At 53.0% G+C, this 21,122-nt stretch overlaps 1 protein-coding gene across 1 annotated transcript; it reads left to right on the top strand.

The window, feature by feature from the left end:
* The first annotated feature begins 2,959 nt into the window (after positions 1-2,959).
* SEMA3G (semaphorin 3G) lies at positions 2,960-15,978 on the top strand. Its single transcript, XM_084795411.1, has 16 exons — positions 2,960-3,139; positions 5,289-5,449; positions 5,558-5,620; positions 5,826-5,945; positions 6,242-6,332; positions 6,451-6,567; positions 6,736-6,881; positions 7,077-7,191; positions 7,293-7,362; positions 7,666-7,810; positions 8,037-8,268; positions 8,363-8,454; positions 9,675-9,716; positions 11,529-11,757; positions 11,931-12,064; positions 13,360-15,978. The coding sequence occupies exons 1-16, from the start codon at positions 3,025-3,027 to the stop codon at positions 13,822-13,824; spliced, it is 2,337 nt and encodes a 778-aa protein (XP_084651537.1). The 5' UTR covers positions 2,960-3,024; the 3' UTR covers positions 13,825-15,978.
* Positions 15,979-21,122: the final 5,144 nt, after the last annotated feature.

Genomic DNA, 21,122 nt, shown 5'->3' with positions numbered 1-21,122 from the left:
AGGCGGGTGGTAAGGAAGCCGTGCGTGCGCGCACGCCTTTAATCCCAGCACTAGGGAGGTGGAAGCAGGCGGATCACTGAGTCGAGGCCAGCCTGGTGTACAGAGAGAGTTCCAGGAAACCCAAGGCGGTTATACAGAGAAACTCTATTAAAAAAACCAAAAACAAACAAACAAAAACCCCAAACAAACAAAAAAAGATGGGTGTGTGAATGTGGGGACTGAGGGTACAGCTCAGAGGAAGGACAGAAAGGTGCATCCTTCTTGGTGACCACTTGAAGAGGTATATATGGGGAGAGAGGGTGATGGGCAGTGGGAGGGGATCAGAGTCAAGCCCACTCTGACGGAAGGAGGATGTCTGAGCCTGCTGTAGCTGCCTCTTTGCTTCGTACTGACTCCTAATAGCCAACCATATACCTGGGGTTTAGAAGTGAGAACTACCTAGAAGCAGCTGCCAGAGGCAGGAACAGTTCTGGGAGAGACGAAGGAGCTCGTGATCAGCTTGGTGAAGGGAATTCTATAATAAGGTCATGTGCGTTGAGGGCAGAGGGTGAACCATTCTTTCCAGGCGTTGCTGCCTTGGAATTCTACCCAGGAATGGTTGGGCTATACATCTGCGTGTCCCCTAGCCTTGCTGCAGGAACATCACATATGAATCAACCCAGGGATCCCGATTCCCCCCAACACCTAATGCCACGCCACTTGTATGTGTCACCTGTTTCTGTTCTCTCTACTGCTGAGCTGTGTCACCCTTTGTCTGGGTAGCATGTTCTCCATGAAGCCACCCTTGGTTTTTCCCATTAGAAGAAATCACGGGAGCAAAGTTCATTGCTTCTGCCTCTTGGTAGTGTGGCATCTAGGTAATTGCCTGGTTCCTCAGGGCAGGTTCAGCATAAAACCCGGTCAGCCCCCTCGATCTGTCATGAAGTTCCACCTTTGTCCACTAGGTGGCACAGGGTGTCTGTGCTACGCTCACTAATCTGAGCCTTCAGGGTCCCTGTGGGTCTGCAGCAGGCAGCAAGGGTCCTTTAGGAAAGATCTGTATCCTGCTGTCTAGACTGGGAAACTGAGGAAGAGACGAGGAAAGGGAGGCATGGAGAGGGAGTGACGAGTGAGCTGTATCCACACACTTGAGTATGGGTTTCCAGGCTCTGTCTCCGGTCCTTTCTGTGACGGGAAGTAGCAGCCTACCTCACATGCCTGTCCTGGCAGACACAGGCCTCCTTAGAGCCACCGCTGAGGGGCTGGCTGAGTAGATACCCCAAGGGTGGTGGACTGAGAAGTGCTTTGGTCTCCTGCTCACACGCTCAACGTGTGGCCACGTGCTGGCTGGCTGTTCAGCTCAATCCCAAGCAAGATGTAAGGGCTCAGCCTGGGTTAGGTACACAGGGTTTCCCCAGGAAGTGGAGGCAGAGTGTCCCCAGCCTACTGAGGTCCCAGGATAAGCTCACTGCTGTAGTAGCCCCTGTATAGGCGTCGTTCTTCAGTCTGGATGGTCATATCCAGGATGACTAGTCCTTGGCCTCCGGAGGAGAAGGCAGATCGAGAGAGTAAAGGGCATTGGTTAAAGAGTCAGAGGTGGGAGTAGGATGGGGCCAGCTGCTGGCGTCTCCGAGCAGCCCCTGATCTGCTTCCAGTTAAGAAGCCCCCACCACATTAACGTTCTAGAGCTCAGGGGAACAGCGTGGTGGAGGTAGGTAGAGAAGAGACAGGGAGGGGGAGGGAGGGGCCAGGGTTGACCTGAGATCAGCCTTCTGTGGTCTCAGTCACATCCCCTCTCTTCTGAAAGGCACGTTCAGTGTGGGGTGAGGTGGGAACTGGGGGGCTGTGGGTCCAGAAGCCACTCTGCAGTGAGGGTTTGGGGGCTCCCACTTACCAGGATTCAGTGCCTTGGTGCATCTCCCCATTGGCTCCTTTTCATGGACTTCACACCAGGGTAGAACCGTGAACCCTGGTAACATGGGGCTCGGGAAGAGCTCACCCGATTGCACTCTAGCGCCTGGGCCTCTGACGGAAACAAGGCAAGGAACGCTCTCCTAGGGATCAGATAAACCCTGTCCCGTGCCTCAGAGCAAGCCTGCTGAGCTGAGAAAGAGGCTGGTAGATTCTGAGAGGAGCTGTGGGGCCTGGGAAAATCTAGATAAAAGACCCTAGACCAGTGGTTCTAAGACTTCCTAACACAGAGATCCTTTAATACACTTCCTCCTTTGTGATGACCCTCAACCATAAAATTATTTTTAACTCCATAACTGCAATTCTGTTACTGTTAGGAATTATAGTGTAAGTATCTGAGTTTTCAGATCATCTTAGGTGCCCCCTGTGAAAAGGTTATTTGACCCCCAAAAGGGTCTTGACCCACAGGTTGAGAATCATTGCCTTAGACATTCATTTCTCACCAGTGCCTGCTGACCCGTGACATGTGGCTGGATTTTTTGGTGTCAGATCTTGGAGTTACAGACAGTTATGAGCTGCCATGTGGGTGCTGAGAATTGAAGCTGGGTCCTTTGGAAGAACAGGCGGTGCTCTTAACCACTGAACCATCTCTCCAGCCCCATGTGGCTGGATCTTAAGTTCCATCAGGATGAGGAGATCTTTGGGCACCCAGGTCAAGGATGCCCAACCCACCCAGGGCTAGACTCTGGGGAGGCTGTGGAAAAAAGCCAGACCCCAGCCTGATTCCTGACCTCTTTTTTCAGGTTATCTCGTACCTTTGCCACTTTGCTGGAGCCCGGGTACTTAGCCATGTGTGAGTGTCTGTCATTCAAACTGTCCACCTCAGCCGGGAGAGAGTCTCCCAAGAAGGGCTCAAGCTAGTTTGCTACATAGGCGTTAAGTGGGCCAGTTGAGGTGGTTGGAAGAAACTAACTGCAGGTAGATGGCAGGCTTGGAGCTCTTCTTCGCTCTTCCTCGGCCGCCTTCCCGCCCAGCACTGGGCGGAGCCACTGCCTTATAAGTGGCTGGCCTTTGGCAGCAGAGCAAACTACATCCTGCAGCAGGATCAGAGGGCAGCTCCTCTTTTCCCCCAGCATGGACCCACCAGCTTGGGCCATCTGCTGCCTCCTGGGGAGCCTCCTGCTCCATGGGGGCAGCCCCAGCCCTGGTGCCAGCCCCAGTGTGCCTCGTCTGCGGCTCTCCTACAGAGGTACTGGACAGTGCTGCCTTATTTGTGCGCCATGTCGTGAATGTCTGTGGATGTCTGTCTGGGTCTCTGGGACAGCCAGAGCTGTCCTTAGGCAGCCAGCAGCAGCAGCAGGGGTAGAGTCAGACCCTGCATATCTCTGGGGAAAGGCTTCCTGGTCAGAGCCTGGATGGTGCTAGCAATGCCTGTGGGCAGGAAAGGCAGGTACATCCTGGGAGCCATGGCCAAAGTGGGAGACGGATGCAAGGCAGAAACTGAGGGGGCTGCTACAAAGGGAGGGAAGAAGATGGAAAACCCGAGAGACTTCTTGTAGGGATGGGCACAGAGATGGGAGGGGGACAGGGGGACTGGACAGGAAAGGGGCTGGGCAGACATCAGGGGAGTGAGAAGAAATCTGTCCCTCTGGTCCTGAGCCACAGGGAAGGGAGGAGCCAGTTCCACCTCTTGCAGCCTGTCCTGCCTTATCATCCAAGCTCACTTTATTACGCTCTCTCCGTCTACGGTCCAGGAGAGACTTTGCTTTTCTCGGCCATTCTCTCTCTCTCTCTCTCTCTCTCTCTCTCTCTCTCTCTCTCTGTGTGTGTGTGTGTGTGTGTGTGTGTGTGTAGAGGTGTCCCTCTGTGGTTCTGCCACTTTTGATAGTCTATAAGACAATCGAGACTAAGATTTAATTATAGATTCTTTTTCAACAAAACTGTATTGCGCGTATCTATCTATCTATCTATCTATCTATCTATCATCAATCTATCTACTGTTTGAGAGAGAGAGTGCATTTTGCACATGTGTATAGGTCAGAAGACAGCTTGCGCAGTTGGTTCTCTCTTTCTACCACATGAGACTCCAGGGCTCAAAGTCAAATTGTCAGGTTTGGCAGCAAGCGCCTTTACCTACTGAGCCATCTCACCAGCCCTGCAGATTCTTTTTAGAGAGAAGAATCATTCCCCCCCCCCCCCGGGAACCTCAGTTAGAAAGGGACGGCACAAGCTTGCTGCAGAGACTACGAGGAGAAGGAGTCTTGGTTCTGGGAGCTGTGGCTTTGAGGGGAGACCGGGTTGCTATGAATGGCATCTGAGAGGGAAGTTTCAGAGTCTATAGTAACCAAGCAGGGCACGCTGAAGAGGCATTAGTGATTGAGGATGGAGTGGAGTGCCCGAGGACTTCTAAAGTAAGGGTTACTCTGGGCCTTCCCAAGGGTGGCAGGTGGCTTCTCCTCCTCCTCCTCCTCCTCCTCCTCCTCCTCCTCCTCCTCCTCCTCCTCCTCCTTTAGTCTTCAGCTTTTTGTAGACAGGGTCTCTCTGTAGCCTTGGCTGTCCTGGACTCACTTTGTAGACCGGGCTATCCTCGAACTCACAGAGATTCACCTGCCTCTGCCTCCCTGAGTGCTGGGATTACAGGCCTGCACCACCGTGCCCAGTTGGCATCTCCTTCTTGACAAATCTTCCAGCCCTTTGCTGAGGCCCCCTTCCACCTCCCCAAGCAGACCCCAAGGAACTACATCAAGACCTACAACTCTTGGGGCCCTTCATCCCGCCATCTTTGGGGTCAGCTGACAGCGCAGCATGTAGGAAAGAGAATGTCATTGCCCATGACTCTGAGGTTGGAATTCTGTCTGGCTATGCCTAGTCTACCCTGCCTTGCTGTCCCCTCTGCTGAGAACTCTTTCCCGGACCTATCCATCTTCCCAAGGGAGCCAATCTTTCTCACCTTCTTCTACCGTCTTCCTGGCTCTCCAAGGTCTTTGCCAGGCTTGCTGACATCCTTTCTGTCGACGGGGGCTGTCTTCCCTGGGCACTTAGCAAGGTACAGATAGGATCCTGGGAAGCTGTCAGCTGAAAGATGACGGGTCTGAAGAACGGAGGAGAGAGGGCCATCAGGCTGTGACTTGGTGACAGAATGCCTGGGGGCCGATCGTGATGGAGGGTGGCCCTAAATTTAATCCCCACTGGGCCGGATTGTGTGGAGACTGAGAACTGCTTGCACCACTTGCCCCAAGGACCATGTCCCAAAAGCCTTTCAACAACCCTGCGGATGGCAACACTCTCCAGATGTGCATGTGTGGTGTGTGCACAGCTGGACCCCCCGTTCTCACTCTCTGGCTGGGGCAGTGGGGCTGAGTAGCTGACCCTAACCCGCATCCCCTGCTCTCTACTAGATCTCCTGTCTGCCAACCGCTCTGCCATCTTTCTGGGCCCACGGGGTTCCCTAGACCTCCAAGTCATGTACATGGATGAGTACCGGGATCGCCTCTTTCTGGGAGGCCGCGACGCCCTCTACTCTCTGAGGCTGGATCAGGCATGGACAGACCCCCGGGAGGTGAGCCGGACAGACGGGGCCGAAAGCCGGCCACCATGAGATGAGAGGCCAGCTGGAGAAACGGAGACTCTGAGTTTGAGGGCATTGAGGTCACCGTCTGTGTTTCAGGTCTTGTGGCTGCCACAGCCAGGACAGAGGGCCGAGTGTGTCCGAAAGGGAAGAGACCCTTTGGTGAGTATCCTCGGCAACCATTCTCCAGCCCACTCAGCCAGGCTTTGGTTCTCAGAATGGCCTGCAGCCGCTCCTCTGTCGAGAGCATTTGATGCAGATCCCGAGCGTTTTTTGGGAGGTCTGGCTGGAGGAAGACTGCGCCCCCCAGAGCTGATACAAAGCAGGGCTGAGTTTTAGAACCCAAGGCGCCTTCCTTCCCCTGCAGACAGAGTGTGCCAACTTCGTGCGGGTCTTACAGCCCCATAACCGGACCCATCTGCTGGCCTGCGGCACTGGAGCCTTCCAGCCCATTTGCGCCCTTATCACAGTGGGGCATCGCGGGGAGGTGAGCCTGGGCCAGGCCCCATGAGAAATCTTGGGGGTGGGGGGTGAGGGCCTGGAACGGTGACATTTGCCCCCTGCTGTCTGAACGCTTCCCATTGACCCCGGGTAGGACAGAGGGAGCAGGGGTTTGAAAGGCCCCTTTGTGCTGGGGTGCTGACCCCGTCAGAAGGGCCATGAATGAGGATTTCTTCCCCCACCGCCGACCCTACGCTCCAGTTGCACGCAAGGATCACTGCCCGCTTGAGGCTCTGCTTCTTTCCCAGGTGACACCCTTCTGTGTCCCTTTCCAACCTCTAGCACGTGCTCCACCTGGAGCCCAGCAGTGTGGAAAACGGAAGGGGGCGCTGCCCACACGAGCCAAGCCGTCCCTTCGCCAGCACCTATGTAGGTGGGTGATACCAAGCCAGGGTGGGGCCAGGAGGGTGAGAGCTGGCCATAGCACACGGGGAGGGGATGGTGCTGGTTGCTAGGCCTGGCTTTCTCTCCTGACTCTGGCCCTCCTCTAGGTGGGGAGCTGTACACAGGCCTAACTGCCGATTTCCTGGGACGTGAGGCCATGATTTTCCGGAGTGGGGGTCCCCGGCCAGCCCTGCGTTCTGACTCTGACCAGAGCCTCCTACATGGTGAGGCCTCCTGTGGGCAAGGCTGCTTAGGACCCATCCTGGGAGGAGAGAAGACAGATGGAATGTGGCACAGGATGGACAGGCCACACCTCCAGCTCCTAGGGTGGGGGAGGCATGTGGCTCCCCACTCCACCACGTCACATCATCCGCCCCCCTTCACCCTCTCAGAGCCCCGGTTTGTGATGGCTGCTCGGATTCCAGATAACTCTGACCGGGATGACGACAAAGTGTACTTCTTCTTCTCCGAGACAGTCCCATCCCCAGATGGTGGGCCGGGTCATGTCACCATCAGCCGCGTGGGCCGCGTCTGTGTGGTGAGAGCCGTGGTGGGGTGGTGAGGTTCAAGACCCCTGCTGTGACCTCGTTCCTAGACTGTCCCTCCACGGTGGAGAAACGAGGCGAGGACGCAGCGCTGAGGAGCATACCTCTCCCTGTGGTTGAGGGTGGAGGAACAGGAGGCGGGACTCATCCTCATGGGCATAAAGCTGACTCCATCCTATACTTTCTAGAATGATGCTGGCGGCCAGCGGGTGCTTGTGAACAAGTGGAGTACCTTCCTCAAGGCCAGGCTGGTATGCTCTGTGCCCGGCCCTGGTGGGGCTGAGACTCACTTTGACCAGCTGGGTAAGGCAATGGCCGAGCAGGCCTAGGTTCTGGGAGTAGGGGGTGAGTCAGGTCATCGCCAGTGGCTATAAATAATGCTTATGCTTCTTTCCATGTTCCAGAGGATGTGTTCCTGCTGTTGCCCAAGGCAGGGAAGAACCTCGAGGTGTATGCGCTCTTCAGCACCGTCAGGTGGGCACGCCTGTTGCCCTACACCCAGCTGCCACCCCAGCCTGGTCTCTATACCCTTGGTTTCTCTGTTGAGCCTCAGCCCTCGGACTGCAGCTTTTTTGTTGTCTTTCTCCCTGATTCGGCGACTCTGTCTATTTCCTCATCTCTATTTCTGTTGTGTCTCTGCCTCCGGGTCCTGTGTCCCAGTCTTCGTTTTCAGCAGGCGGCACTATCATCTTCTTTATGGCCTATGGAGCCAGCTTGCCCTCTTCCCTCCCCCAACCGCCTTGGCCCAGCCTGACTGTCCCTGTTTGCCTTCGGCAGTGCTGTGTTCCAGGGCTTTGCTGTCTGCGTGTACCACATGGCAGATATCTGGGAGGTCTTCAATGGACCCTTTGCCCACCGAGATGGTCCTCAGCAACAGTGGGGACCCTATGAGGGCAAGGTGCCCTTCCCTCGCCCTGGTGTGGTGAGTAGCTGCTTGGGGCCGGGCAAAGGGGTGTAAGTAGATGACAGGGGGGCTCCCCCATAGAAAAGAAAACGCTTCAGGATTACGTTCAGCCCAGGGAAGTAGTGGGCTGGGCCTCCACAGGGCTTGGGAGAGCCTCCGCTATGTGCACGGCCCCTGGAGGTGGAAAGAGGCCGTGTAGTGCCACCCCAGGGAATTCAAGTGTTCTCTTTGCTGCTGCTTGCAGTGCCCCAGCAAGATGACGGCACAGCCAGGGAGACCCTTTGGCAGCACCAAGAACTACCCAGATGAGGTGCTGCAGTTTGTCCGAGACCACCCACTCATGTTCCAGCCTGTGAGGCCTAGGCGTGGCCGCCCTGTCCTGGTCAAAACTCACTTGGCTCAGCAGCTGCGCCAGATTGTGGTGGACCGCGTGGAGGCTGAGGATGGGACCTATGACGTCATCTTCCTAGGGACGGGTAGGAGGGCTGAACAGAGGCAGCCAGGTTTGTGGGGAGAGGGGGTAGCTTCTTCCTTGTGGTCTGACTAACCTTTATTCCTGTGACTCTCCAGATTCAGGGTCTGTGCTCAAAGTCATTGCCCTCCAGGGTGGTGGCATGGCCGAGCCTGAAGAGATAGTTTTGGAGGAGCTCCAGGTGTTTAAGGTGAGCAGGAGTTAATGAACGGCTTCACTCTCCCACCCCTGGGCCTGGGGTAGGCTCCAGGAGTGCGAGCCCCGGGGGGAGAGGCTCAAAATATGGCACATACTTCTGAAGAGGCCCTGGGATGCTACTGAGTTACCGAGAGAGCTGGGGTAGCAGGCTGTGGCCTCAAGCCGCCTGCAGCTCTTCAGGGAGGGATAGCCAAGGAGGGCACCATACACAAAGCTTTGTCAGGCTCAACTTGCAGTGACAAAGTGGCTGAGACTCCAGGTCCCCGAGAGTTCTCTCCCTGTATATCTGGACAGGGATTGTCTGTGTTTGGGGGCCTGTTTTGCCTCTGGGCTTGAGGTGAATGATTAGGACAGCTGGTTCATAGCTGGCAAACACTGTGGGAGGGGACTGTGGAACTCTATGCCAAGCCAGGATGAGGAGAGCTTTCTGGATGTCTGGGTAACATGATCCAGCCTCCCTTACCGCCTTTTTTTTTTTTTTTGAGACAAGGTTTCTCAGTGTAGCCTTGGCTGTCCTGGACTCCCTTTGTAGAGTCCAGGCTGGCCTCGAACTCACAGTGATCCACCTGCCTCTGCCTCCCGAGTGCTGGGATTAAAGGTGTGCACCACCACCACCCAGCCCCCTTACCGCCTTTTTTTGAGACAAGGTCCTTGCCTGGCCTGGCACATACCATGTAGACAAGGCTCAAACTCAAAGAAATCTACTTGCCTCTGCTTCTCGACCCTGCTCTACCGCACCTACCATGTGTTTGTATTTTTGTTTTTGCTTTTTGGTTTTTTGTTTTGTTTTGTTTCGTTTTTTTAAGACAGGGTTTCTCTGTGTAGCCTTGGGTGTCCAGGACTCGCTTTGTAGACCAGGCTGGCCTCGAACTCACAGCGATCCTCCTGCCTCTGCCTCCCAAGAGCTGGGATCAAAGGCGTGCACCAACATGCCTGGCCTGTGTTTGTATTTTTGAGATCACGTCTCTCTATGTAGCTTAGCTGAGACTGAAACATATATAGAGCAGGCTGGCTTCGAACTCTCCACCTTCCTGCCACAGCTGCTCAAGTATTGAGGTTGCAGACACGTGCCACCTTTCCCAAATCCTGCCCAGCCTTTGCTGCCAGGAGGTGCAACGATCAGATGAGGGGCAGCTGGCGCCCTCCTAGGGCTTGGGAAATGCTGGAAGCAGAGCCTCAGCCATCCATCCTAAGACCCCATTCCTTCTCTAGGTGCCAACACCCATCACCGAGATGGAGATCTCTGTCAAACGGGTAAGGCCAGCCCCTAATCCTAGATCCCTTCTCCTAAACCTGCCGTGGATTCTACTGGAGAGCTGCGCCTCTTGGATTTAATTAGGGCTTGCAGCTAAGGCCAAGTCCAGCTGGGAGCAGAGCTTAACATGAGGCTGTGTTCAGAATATGCCACAAGAGCACCTGGGGAGCCTTCTAAGGGACACAAATGGGCTTGGAAACAAAATCCAGATTTTCAGTCAAACAAAGAAATCTTTTAATGGTGTGATGCATGCCCTTAACCACCTACTCCGTCCCAGTTTGTCTTTTGGTAAATCACACCTTTAAATTTTTTGTTTACACTGTGTATGTGTGCATGTCTGCCTGTGTGTGTGTGTGTGTGTGTGTGTGTGTGTGTGTGTGTGTCTGTCTGTCTGTCTGTCTGTCCGTCTGTCTGTGTCTGCCTGTGTGTAGGCTAGGGGATCTCCTCAGGTGTCATTTCTCAGGTGTTAATCATCTTTTTTTTTTGAGACAGAGTCATTGGTCTAAAGCTTGCCCATTAGGTTAGGGCGGCTGGCCACAAGCTCTAAAGCCCCACGTCTCTGCTCTGCTTCCTCAGCCTGGAATTGCAAGTGGAAGCCCAATACCCTGCATTTTTACACACAGGTTCTGAAGACTGAGCTCAGGCCCCTGTGCTGAAGCACTTGATTGACTGAGCCATCTCCTTAGTCTCTTGGAGTAAATCACAGCTTTTAAATTTTCTTTAAAATATATTTTATTTGTTTTAATAAAACCCTGCCAAGGTCAAGTTGCAGTGAGCTAGTCAATGAGTCTACAAGGCCCTAAAGTTCTTGTGGCAAACGGAGGGCAGAGAGCAGAGAACAGTTTTTATTAGTTCCCTTCTTTCCTTTCACCACATGGGACAGAGGGCAGCAAACTCATATTGTCAGGCTGGCGGTCCACATCTCAGCTTTTATCCTGGGATTTCTTTTTTTTTTTTTTTTTAAATAATTTTATTTAATTTTAATTTATGTGCATTGGTGTGAAGGTGTCAGATCTTGGAGTTACAGACAGTTATGAGCTGCCATGTGGGTGCTAGGAATTGAACCCGGGACCTTTGGAAGAGCAGACGGTGCTCTGAACCACTGAGCCAACTCCTCAGCCCATTATCCTGGGATTTCTATAACCCAATGGCACATGGGGCAGAGGACAGCTATGAGTGCGGCCCAACACAAAATCATAAACTTACTTAAAACACAAGTTGTTAGCATTTTTAAAAAGATTTATTTATTTTATTTATTGCATATGAGTACTTTATCTGCAGAAGAGGGTATCAGATTACATTATAGATGGTTGTGAGCCACCATGTGGTTGCTGGGAATTGAACTCAGGACCTCTGGAAGAGCAGGCGGCGCTCTTAACTACTGAGCCATCCATCTCTCCAGCCCTGTTGTTAGCATTTTTAATAATTAGTTCTTAGTGACTCGGTTGCTTATACTTTGCAGATGACAAGGTTGTGTCACAATGTCAAAAGGTTAGGCACGCCGGCAAGGTACAACTTGGAAGTCAGAGGCCAGTCTCGCCAAGTCTGATAGGCTAGGGCACAAAGGTTGACAGCCAAGGGGGCCTGAAAAAGTCTCTTATAGAAAAGACCCAGGTTCACTCACGCCTACTCACAGTCTCATCGCACAGGGTCTGGAATACATCAACATCTCTATTCTTGTGAATGAATCCACGAGGTTCTGGAAGCCTTCCTGAAACTGATGGGTCCTGGGAAAGCCTGGGGGGGGGGGGGTTGAGAGCATGTTGGTGAAGTCCAGCTCACTGGGGGCTCTGCTTGTATTCCTCCCGCAGCAAACACTGTATGTGGGCTCTCCACTGGGAGTGGCCCAGCTGCAGCTGCACCACTGTGAGACTTATGGCAGGGCCTGTGCCGAGTGTTGCCTGGCCCGGGACCCATACTGTGCCTGGGATGGCACTTCCTGTGCCCGCTACCGCCCCAGCTTGAGCAAGCGCAGGTTCCGTCGGCAGGACATCCGGCATGGCAACCCTGCTGTGCAGTGTCTGGGGCAGAGCCAAGACAGTGAGTGGCGGCTGTGGGACACCCTGTGGACTGGTCTCTATCCTGGGAAACCATGGGCTTGGGGTTGATGGGTGTTTAAGTCTTCGTCACACAGGAATCCTATGGGAGTTGGTGGCCCTCAGAGTCGGGGTCCCCTAGTTTCCCAGGCTGATCTGACCTGGTCCTCTCTGCAGAGGAAGCTTCAGGACGAGTGGCCAGAGTCTTTGGCACAGAGCATAACAGCACCTTCCTTGAGTGCCTGCCCAAGTCTCCCCAGGCTGCGGTGCGCTGGTTTTTACAGAGGCCAGCGGATAAGGGGATGGACCAGGTGAGTGAGGATGCTGCCTTGGGATCCATTTCTCTCCATGAACCCCAAGCCTAAGCTCTAGAAAGGGACTCTGGAGTGAAGGGGCCAAGATTATGCTAAGAAAAAAAATGTGTATTACACCTTGGGGTACCTACGAGGAGCGGCCCCCATTTCTGCTTCTGGGGGTGCCTAGGCTGCGCACAGCTACAGCCTCCAGAGGTTGAAGAGAGAGAATGGGGTCTAAGTTGTTTTGGCAGGTCTCATGCTAATGCATAGGGCTCAGCTTTGAAGAGATCTCTCCCCCCCCCCCCCCCAGAGAATAGTAATAGTAATTGTTCTTTGTCTCAAGCCTGGTCCCTGGCTTCCCATCACTTCCTATTCCTAGCCCTGCACTTCTTCCTCAGAAGCCAGTCTGCCCAAGCCCTCTTCTCCCGCTGCCTGGGACGGTCTGTCAATCCTTAAGATGGCTTCAATCTGGGGCTTGAGGCTGAGCAGGGGCAAAGCAGGGGTGGGAACGGTTTTCCCATGGGGAGGGTAAGAAAAGGAGGGGTTAGGTTACAGGGAGGGGCTCTTCCTCCAGCTTGGGAGCGGGGGTGGGGGGGTTGGGGGGTGGTGGGGGGGGGAGGGCAGGGCAGGGGGGGAGGCAAGCCTGGGACCAGCTGTAGGGTTGGGCACTGAGGAGACTCCCTGGAGTAAGGGGAGCAACAAGATGAGGTTGCACAATGCTAACCACCCAGGCAGTTCACCCTCAGCCTTCGGATGCACAGACAGGGTTAGCAGGAAGAGCTTGGGATCGGAGCCAGCTGTTGCCTCCCACACTTAAGTGGGCACTTAGCCCACCCCAGGCTTGGGCTGTGGGCCTCACACTGCGGGGGAGTGAACCAGGAAGGCCCAGCATGACTGTGTGGGTAAATGTATGTGTTTGTAGACTTTTCATTAGCTCAGAGTAAAACCTCATAGACAGGCACCTAACTCCTCCGCTCCCTGGGTGCCCACGCAGAGTTATCTGAAGGTGCTGCCTTCGGGCTTAGACCCTGGGACATGCAGCTTTTGGTCTCTGAAATGCCTCCTTCATAGGTGCTGAGCTGTGGGAAGGGGAGGACCCACCTGCCTGCAAATAGTTTGTGGTCTGTTCTGAGATCCTGTCGAACTGCTCAGCCCACCTTGGGAATAAGGGAATAGGCGAAAGGGAGGGGCCCCCGGGGGCTTAGACCCTGAGGATGGTGAATGTGGAAAAGCAGGGTAAAGAAAATGGGGTGAATGTTCTCCCCTTACCCCTTGCTTATGTCTCCTGTGCCCTCCTATTCACCCTACAGGTGAAGACAGATGAGCGAGTTGTGCAAACAGAGCAGGGGCTGCTGTTCCGAAGGCTCAGCCGCCTGGATGCTGGAAACTACACTTGTACCACCTTGGAGCATGGCTTCTCCCAGACTGTGGTCCGCTTTGCCCTGGATGTGATTGCAACGGCACAGCTGGACAACCTGTTCCTCCGGGAGCCAGGGCTGGACGGGTCCTCAGCCTGGGGAGGCCTGGCCTCTGCATCACCCAAGGCTTGGTATAAGGACGTCCTTCAGCTCACTGGTTTTGCCAACCTGCCTCGGGTCAATGAATACTGTGACCGTGTGTGGTGCAGGGGTGTCGGGGAGCGCTCAGGCTCCTTCCGGGGGAGGGGAAAACAGGCGAAAGGCAAGAGCTGGGTAGGGCTGGAGTTGGGCAAGAAGGTGAAGAGCAGGGTGCTGGCTGAGCACAATCGGACGCCCCGGGAGGTAGAAGCCACATAGAAGATGGCTGAGAAGAGGGTGGTCAGGCTGGGCTGCTGGAGGGACTCAACCGCATCTCCCTCCCACCCAGCTAGGGCAGAGGAGTCCAGGACACCTGATTACCTCCTCGGAGGAAATCTCTACCACCTGCAGAAAGACTAGGAGCCAATAGGAGGGGCCTTGCACCTCAGCCTTTCCCTGGCCCTCTCTGTTCTCAGTCCCAGGCTGGAGCTGGCACCCCTTGACCACTTGTAGTCCCAGGGGGGCCTGCCATTTGTTCTCAGAGATGGTGTGGCTTCCGGAGCACATTTCCGGTTGTGCCCAGAGGCAAGAGGGTTGGGTGGTTCTTTCCCAGCTTGTAGAACAATGGCCATTCTGAGTGACCCTCTGAGTGGGTGTATGGGTGGCTCCCAGGGGATACATTGGCATAGCTTCCTAAAGCAGTACCCAATAAGAGACGCATGCCCCACAGAGGTGCGGGAGAAGGTGGAGGAACCGAAGAGGCGGGGGAGCCCTGTCTGTTTCCCTTCCTCAGCCCACTACCATCTTATACTTACACAAGCAGGAACTGCCGGAACCTGGAGGTGGCCTGGCCCCCTTTATATAAGCCAGGAAGAGCTGTCTCACAGCATGGCACCTTTTTCCAGATCCCAAATTGTCAGGCCAGGTGTGCTGGGATGCCCACACGTCACCATCCCCATCCCCATCAGGGTCACTTCCTGAGGATCAGAGGAAGGGTCTGTGGCTGAGAGAGAGGAAGAAGGTGGCTGGGGGCGTGGGGAGTGGGATGCATGGGCAGGCAACACTCAGGCCTGTGAGGTTACAAGCAGACACTGAGAACTGCAGTTGGTGGTCAGGATCAGCATCCTGGCCTTTGTCCAGGGCCCCATGGGTGAGTCCTCAAGAATCAAAATGACATTAACTGGTTCAGGAGGCACTGGGCAGGCCAGATGTTCCCAAGCCTGGAATCTCTATTTTCTGCTATACACAGGGTCGTCATGATGGCTCATTTACAAGACTCCCATGTTTGTTTTTTGTTGTTTGTTTGTTTTTTGGTTTTTTGTTTTGTTTTGTTTTTGTGGTACTTGGGATTGAACCCAGGATGTCATGCATGCCAGGCAAATACTCTATTACTGAGTTATAGTCTCTCTCTCTCTCTCTCTCTCTGAACAAAGTTGGTAAGAATGGTAAATCCTGCTGTTTTGGGAGCGGGGGTGGGGGGGTGGGTGGCACGGGGGGAGGGGGCAGGGGGACACATCTGGCCTGGGCGTGAGGGAGGAGCTTTGCCATCAGCAGTTTCTCCAGCTGGGAGAAGATGGGACTGGGGGTTGGGGAGCCGGATAGGACAATTAAATGAAAAGTTATTCCCAGCCCGAGGGTGAACAAGTTAGTGACACACAAGATGGACAAGAGGGCAAGTCTGAGATCCCTCCTTTGAAGAAGGAAAGAAAGAAAGAAAGAAAGAAAGAAAGAAAGAAAGAAAGAAAGAGCGAGCTTCTTGCTCTGCTGAAATTCAAACCAGAGGACCTTGGGCTTATCTCCTCTACCCCGGCCTCCCCCCCCCCCCAGGATTCTGGGATCTGAACTTGCACCCCTTCTCCACTTTGTTCATCTGGCAAACACAACCCCTGAAATCCAACTGCCCAAACCCAGATTGCTTCTGTTTGTGAGTGCTGTCCCTTGGGATACTGGTGGATGAACGAAGAGGAGAGGAGTGGGTGGAAACTGGAGGAAAGTAGGGCCAGGGAGACAGAGGTAAAAGGGATAGAGGACACCCTGAGATGACAGAAGGCGACAAGCTCGCCCTCGGTGGCTTTTGGATTGAGTCTAGGTTTGGCAAGCTCTGGGCAGGGTCCTCTAGGGAAGTGGTCCTGGAAAACACAGGGAGAAGGAACTCAACACCTGAACAATGTACCCTTGGGAAAACAGAACAGCTCCTGCCAACTGCCAACCTCCCCATGGTACCGTGCCACCGAGCACCCGGAAATGCCCACATGTGTGAATTGTGAATTGTATTTGTGTTAGTGTTTTAAAATGGGCCTTTTGGCTTCTCAGTCTTCCAGGCATGCTTATTGGAATTTCTACTGATATTTTAATTGTTGTGTTGCCTTTGATCTCTGATGAGGAAAGCAGAGCGCATAAAGAAAGAAATGAAATATTTATGTCACATAACTATGTCATGACTGTATCTGTGTGCTTTTGTACTAAGCTGATGGGTACTAGTTTTGAATGAGGAAGGAAGAGCGTTAAGTGTTCCCAGAAATGGTCGGCCTAGATGGCATTTTTCTAGCAGACAGGGCAATGCCTGACAGCGGAAGGAGTCAGAGGGTTTTGCCTATGAAGCAAAGATTTCTCAGTATGTGAGGAAATTCCTGTCCTCAAGGCTTATAAAATTGACCTTGGAACTTCAGAAGAATTTTGAGGGGGCAGGAGAAGCTGGCAAAGGGCAGACAGGCACGCAGGAGGCCTTGCTCCTTTTCCCCAGCATTTGACGTTGTTAACGGTGCCTCTTAGCCTGCTGCTACCTTCATCCCAAGCCATACGCAAATGTATACGAAGGCCTCTAAAATCAAGGCCTGGCTACAGCTTCTAGGGAAGAGAGGAAGCCTTGAGAGTGAGGTACTGGGCATGCTCAGAAGGCCTTCCGACCACGGTCCCCACTGCCCCAGTGACATCCTGCCCAAAGTATGGCTACACTGATGCTAGGGGGAGATGGAAAAAATTACAGGAACATTTCAAAGACAGAGAAGGATGGTAGCCTACCTCCCCAGGAAGCTGGCTGTTGCATCAAGTGTGAATAGGTCCCTTGGGCGATGAACAGAACAGGCCAGTCATTGGTCTCCTCTTCTAGGTTGGTCCTGGAGCCAAATTCCTCTTTTTTTTTTTTTTTTTTTGCAGGGTTTCTTTGTGTAGCCTTAGCTGTTCTGGAACTCACTCTGTAGACTGTGCCCTCACAGTGATCCACCTGCCTCTGCCTCCCTGAGTGCTGGGATTACAAGTGTGAGCCACCGAGCCCAGCTACTCTGAATTTCTCTTCTTAACCTGGACCCCCCTCTACAAACACCTAGGCTTGATTGAACCTGAAGGTTCATTACCACCCCCCATAGCCATCACTAATCATTGTCACTAGTGCACTTAGCACTGGCCCAGCGAAAAATACAAATGTAGCCCCCACGCCTCCCTTCTCCCCTTGGCCACACCGCGCAGCCTCTGCTCCCAAGCTGTCACTGCTCCCAGGGTTTCCAAAGTCTTCCCCCTCCTTCCCTCCCCACTCACTTCTCAGCTCAAGCCCAATTTCCGGCCTCAGTTATTTCACCCTCTCTCTATCTTTTTCTTGCAGCTTTTTCCTCTGCATCTTGTATTTCCCCTGGTGCCTAGAGCCCTGGTTCATGATTTCCCAAACAGGTTTAGACCCGAAGAGAGGCATGGCCAGAGAGACTGGTCGAGTGTTGCCAAAATGGTGTCCTGTAAACTGTCAATCCCAGGAAACCCTCCATGACCTCCTGGTCTCCACAATCTGTCAGAGTCCAGGATTTCTGTGCTCATGGCTGCCCCAAGCTTCGGTGCTTGGCTTTTTGTCTCTTGTTTTCATTTTCACAGGGCTGCTAGCGTCTTGTTCCTAATGTTTTGAAGAGCACATTTTGGAAAAGTGCTGATTAGATTAATTCCTTCCCTTTACACATGAGATTAATTTGTTCATCGTCGCCTCCCAAGTGTTGTAAACACTGGAGGTCCTGACTCCCAGATGTCAGTCAGTCGCTACTTCCTTCACCAAAATAGACCCTTCCACCCTGGGGCCAGAGCCATTGGCGTAGGAAGTGTGAGTCTGGGGTCTTTCCTGCTCTGGCTCCCATTTCTCCCACTCTCAGCCTCTCCTGGCTCCTTCCAGTGTCCAGTATGGCTCTCTGTGTGTAAGGGGGGGAAAGGGTGGCTGAGTTTCACCTCAAGCCTGTGGTTATGAAATGGAACAGGGAAGGTGGGAAGCTTGTCAAAGCGAGAGGAAAATGGCCCTTTTGCTTTTTCAGATGGCTTCTGTGTTTCTCCTTCATTTAGCTAAGGTTGGGTCAGGTCCTAAACACTGGAGAATCTTGAGGAATAGGCATGTAGCTGCTAGCAGGAGACGGACTCCTTTTAGATAGTTAATTCTAACCAGCTCATGCACCCGTCAGCCCAGAAAATGGAGGCTCCTTTATGTAGCACCACTTTCTTAAAACTAGAAGAGAGGTGCTCAGAAATAATCCAGTTTTCTTCTGAGGTAAGAACCCAGCCCAGGTCCACTTGTGTCCTGGGCTGCAGGGGTTGGGGATACTCCAGGAGGAGAAGTTTGAACACCCCTCCAAAAACTAATTTCCATGCTTTTCTAAGATTATAGACTTGCAGAGAAAGGGGTAGGCAGGGCCAGGTTCGGACACAATAGCTGATAAGGACCTTGGGGACTGGTGGGGTCCCACCCTGGCTCCTTTTCCGGGCTCGCCTACCTCTCTGGTTATATGGGAGACGAGGAAGTCAGCAATGGCCTGGTGCCCGCTTCCCACTGCCCAGCCTGTTCATGGTCACGCTTTTGCCTCCGAGGCTGCCTCATAATGAAGCCTTTCACTTTCTGAGCTGGGGCTTCAGTTAAGGAAATTTCTAGTTCCTCAGGCATTTTCTGTCGGGAATCAGCACTGCTGCAAAGTCTCCGTGGGGCGGGGGTGGGGAGTGGGGGGGGGGCAGGCGGATTTGAAAGGGATGCTGGCCTCTCTTCCCACAGGCCTCCAGCAGCCAGCTGGTAGCCTAGTCCGAGGAGCTCTGCGAATGGGAGGATGCAAGGAGGAACAGGCCCAACGTCTCTAATCCAACAAGAGTATCTATTTCCCATGGACAGAGAAGAGCCACTGGGGCCGTCAGAAAGCTGTGACCTGATAAGGGGTCCAAGGTGAATTAAAAAAAAAAAGTCCTGGGACAGAATCCAGGTGTCCAACAGAAGGGACTGTGCTAGGGACACGTGATTGGCCTGTTGGAAAGTCGAGGTAGCTCTGCTCTCACAGATACAGATATAGAAGAATGACACGTCAGAACAGCAGCCTGCTTGGTGGGCATGACCTCATTGTCCACCCCCCCCCCCATGGCTGATAAGAATCAGGAACTGTTTCCTGTAGTCCAAGGGTCTTGGACAATAGTGTGAACGGCTGGCCCAAATGGAAAGGACATTGTTCAAGGGAGAAAAAAACAACACCCCAACACAAAGCCAGGGCAGGATCTGTCCAAATGTAAGAGTTTGTTTACAAATTCACCATTTCCAAGGGGTGGGTCACAATGGGGGACTGCTTCCTTGAGGATAGTGTCCCTTTTAGTCTGATCCTGACGCCTAGGGATGGCTTTGATGGCCCAGACGAGTTTCAGATGCACTTAGACGGATGGACACTGATGGCGCGGAGGCCTTCCTGTTTATCAGGCATGTATGCAGCATAGGGTCAAGAAGCCAGGGTCAGGGGTGGGGGGTGGGGGGTGAGGAGTGGGGGGAGGGGGGAGGGGGAGGGGTTGTGACGTTTCACTCCCCTCTGGGCCTCATGATGTCTGATCCTTGAAATAAGGTTTCCTTGCCGGGCATGGTGGCGCACGCCTTTAATCCCAGCACTCGGGAGGCAGAGGCAGGCAGATCGCTGTGAGTTCGAGGCCAGCCTGGTCTACAAAGCGAGTATAGGACAGCCAAGGCTACACAGAGAAACCTTGTCTCAAAAAACCAAAAAACCAAACAAACAAACAAACAAACAAACAAAATAAGGTTTCCTTTCTTGGTCACTAAGGAGCCTCCATGATGCTGTGACTCACTTCCTGTCAGTATGGAACACGGAGGGGGATGGGGGTTGAGCGTGGGGAACGTGGAGTGTATGTGTGTTGGTGGGGGGGGAGGTGGTATTGACACTGTGTCCCTGGGATCAGAGGCCAGGAAAGGTGTTATCTTTCATAGATCATCTCTGCCCTGTCTGTAGAGGATGGAGCCTTTGGACCTCCAACCCCAGCAATTCCCAGCAACCACATGGTGGCTCACAATCATCTATAATGAGATCTGGTGTCCTCTTCCGGCCTGTAGGTGTACATGCAGGCAGAGCACTGTATATATAATAAATGAACCTTTAAAGAGAATGGGAAGTTTCTGAAGGTGCTAAACCCATATGTAACATGTCAATAATATCTAATATTACTACATCAAAAGACTGGTGGCTGTGTGCCTGTGTCTTTCTGTGTCGGCATGTGTGCAGATGTGTGTATGTGTATGGGGTAGGAAAGCAATGCAGAAGAGCAAGAGAGCCATATTGCATATCCCCTGGGACTGGAAGTCACCAGTTGGTGGTGTGTGGAAGGCAAGCCAGGGTTAGGGAGGCCACTTTGAGTCTAGAGGCACTATAAAGGCAGTCTTGTTTAAAGAGTTCACCTGAGTAGCAGTGTCACTGTTAGTTTTGATCCTCGTCTCCAAGCTTCACATAAATACGCCTCATGAATACACTTGAGCTAATATGTTTAGAACAAGTGAGAGGAGCATTAAGACTGTGAAATGCTCTAAGGGAAGCGGGCTTTCCATACTCTCCTTCCTCCGCGGCTAACACTGCCCTCTAGTGTTGAGTATCAGAACAACATGATCAAGAACACAGTGTGAACAGATGGCAAGCTAGCTGCCTCTGTAGGTGGAACTCTGGGCTAGTCACCACAACCAGGAAGGCTGGCTAACACATCAGGCCTGTGACTGTAAGGGGATTTCAAACCAGCAGTGGACACAGACCTACAACTGTAAGACTGACAGAGGGCATGAGCTACAAGGACACAAGCAGAGACCAGAAGTGAGAACCCAGCGACAAAGAGGTGACCCTTGCGTTCAATTCAATAGGCTGAGGATGAAAGTCAGGGATCTCCACTCTGCAAACATGACAAAAAATATTATGTGACCATTTAAGATGGGGAGATTGAAAGTGGGAAATTTGAGGCTGTAGAGACAGCTCAGAGGGTAAGAACACTGGTTGTTCTTCCAAAGGTCCTGAGTTCAATTCCCAGCAACCACATGGTGGCTCACAATCATCTATAATGAGATCTGGTGTTCTCTTCCGGCCTGTAGGTGTACATGCAGAGCACTGTATACATAATAAATGAACCTTTAAAGAGAATGGGAAGTTTCTGAAGGTGCTAAACCCATATGTAACATGTCAATAATATCTAATATTACTACATCAAAAGACTGCTTACAAAATGGCAGTAGTTGCCTTTAGGACATACAACCAGAAACAGAGAAGAGTGAGCTAAGAGTGGTTTTCATTATAGTCCCTTTAGGACTTAGTAGTCTAATG

This window comes from Acomys minous (assembly GCF_964271855.1).
Source record: "Acomys minous genome assembly, chromosome: 9".
NCBI lineage: Eukaryota > Metazoa > Chordata > Mammalia > Rodentia > Muridae > Acomys > Acomys minous.
Note: the sequence above shows the minus strand (reverse complement) of the source record. Positions and strands in the feature narration are given on the sequence as shown.

Coding starts and splice junctions, on each gene's coding strand:
- SEMA3G (XM_084795411.1), top strand. CDS start 3,025: ATGGACCCACCAGCTTGGGCCATCTGCTGCCTCCTGGGGAGCCTCCTG. Junction 6,568..6,735: donor TGACCAGAGCCTCCTACATG/GTGAGGCCTCCT, acceptor TCACCCTCTCAG/AGCCCCGGTTTGTGATGGCT. Junction 7,811..8,036: donor CCTTCCCTCGCCCTGGTGTG/GTGAGTAGCTGC, acceptor TGCTGCTTGCAG/TGCCCCAGCAAGATGACGGC.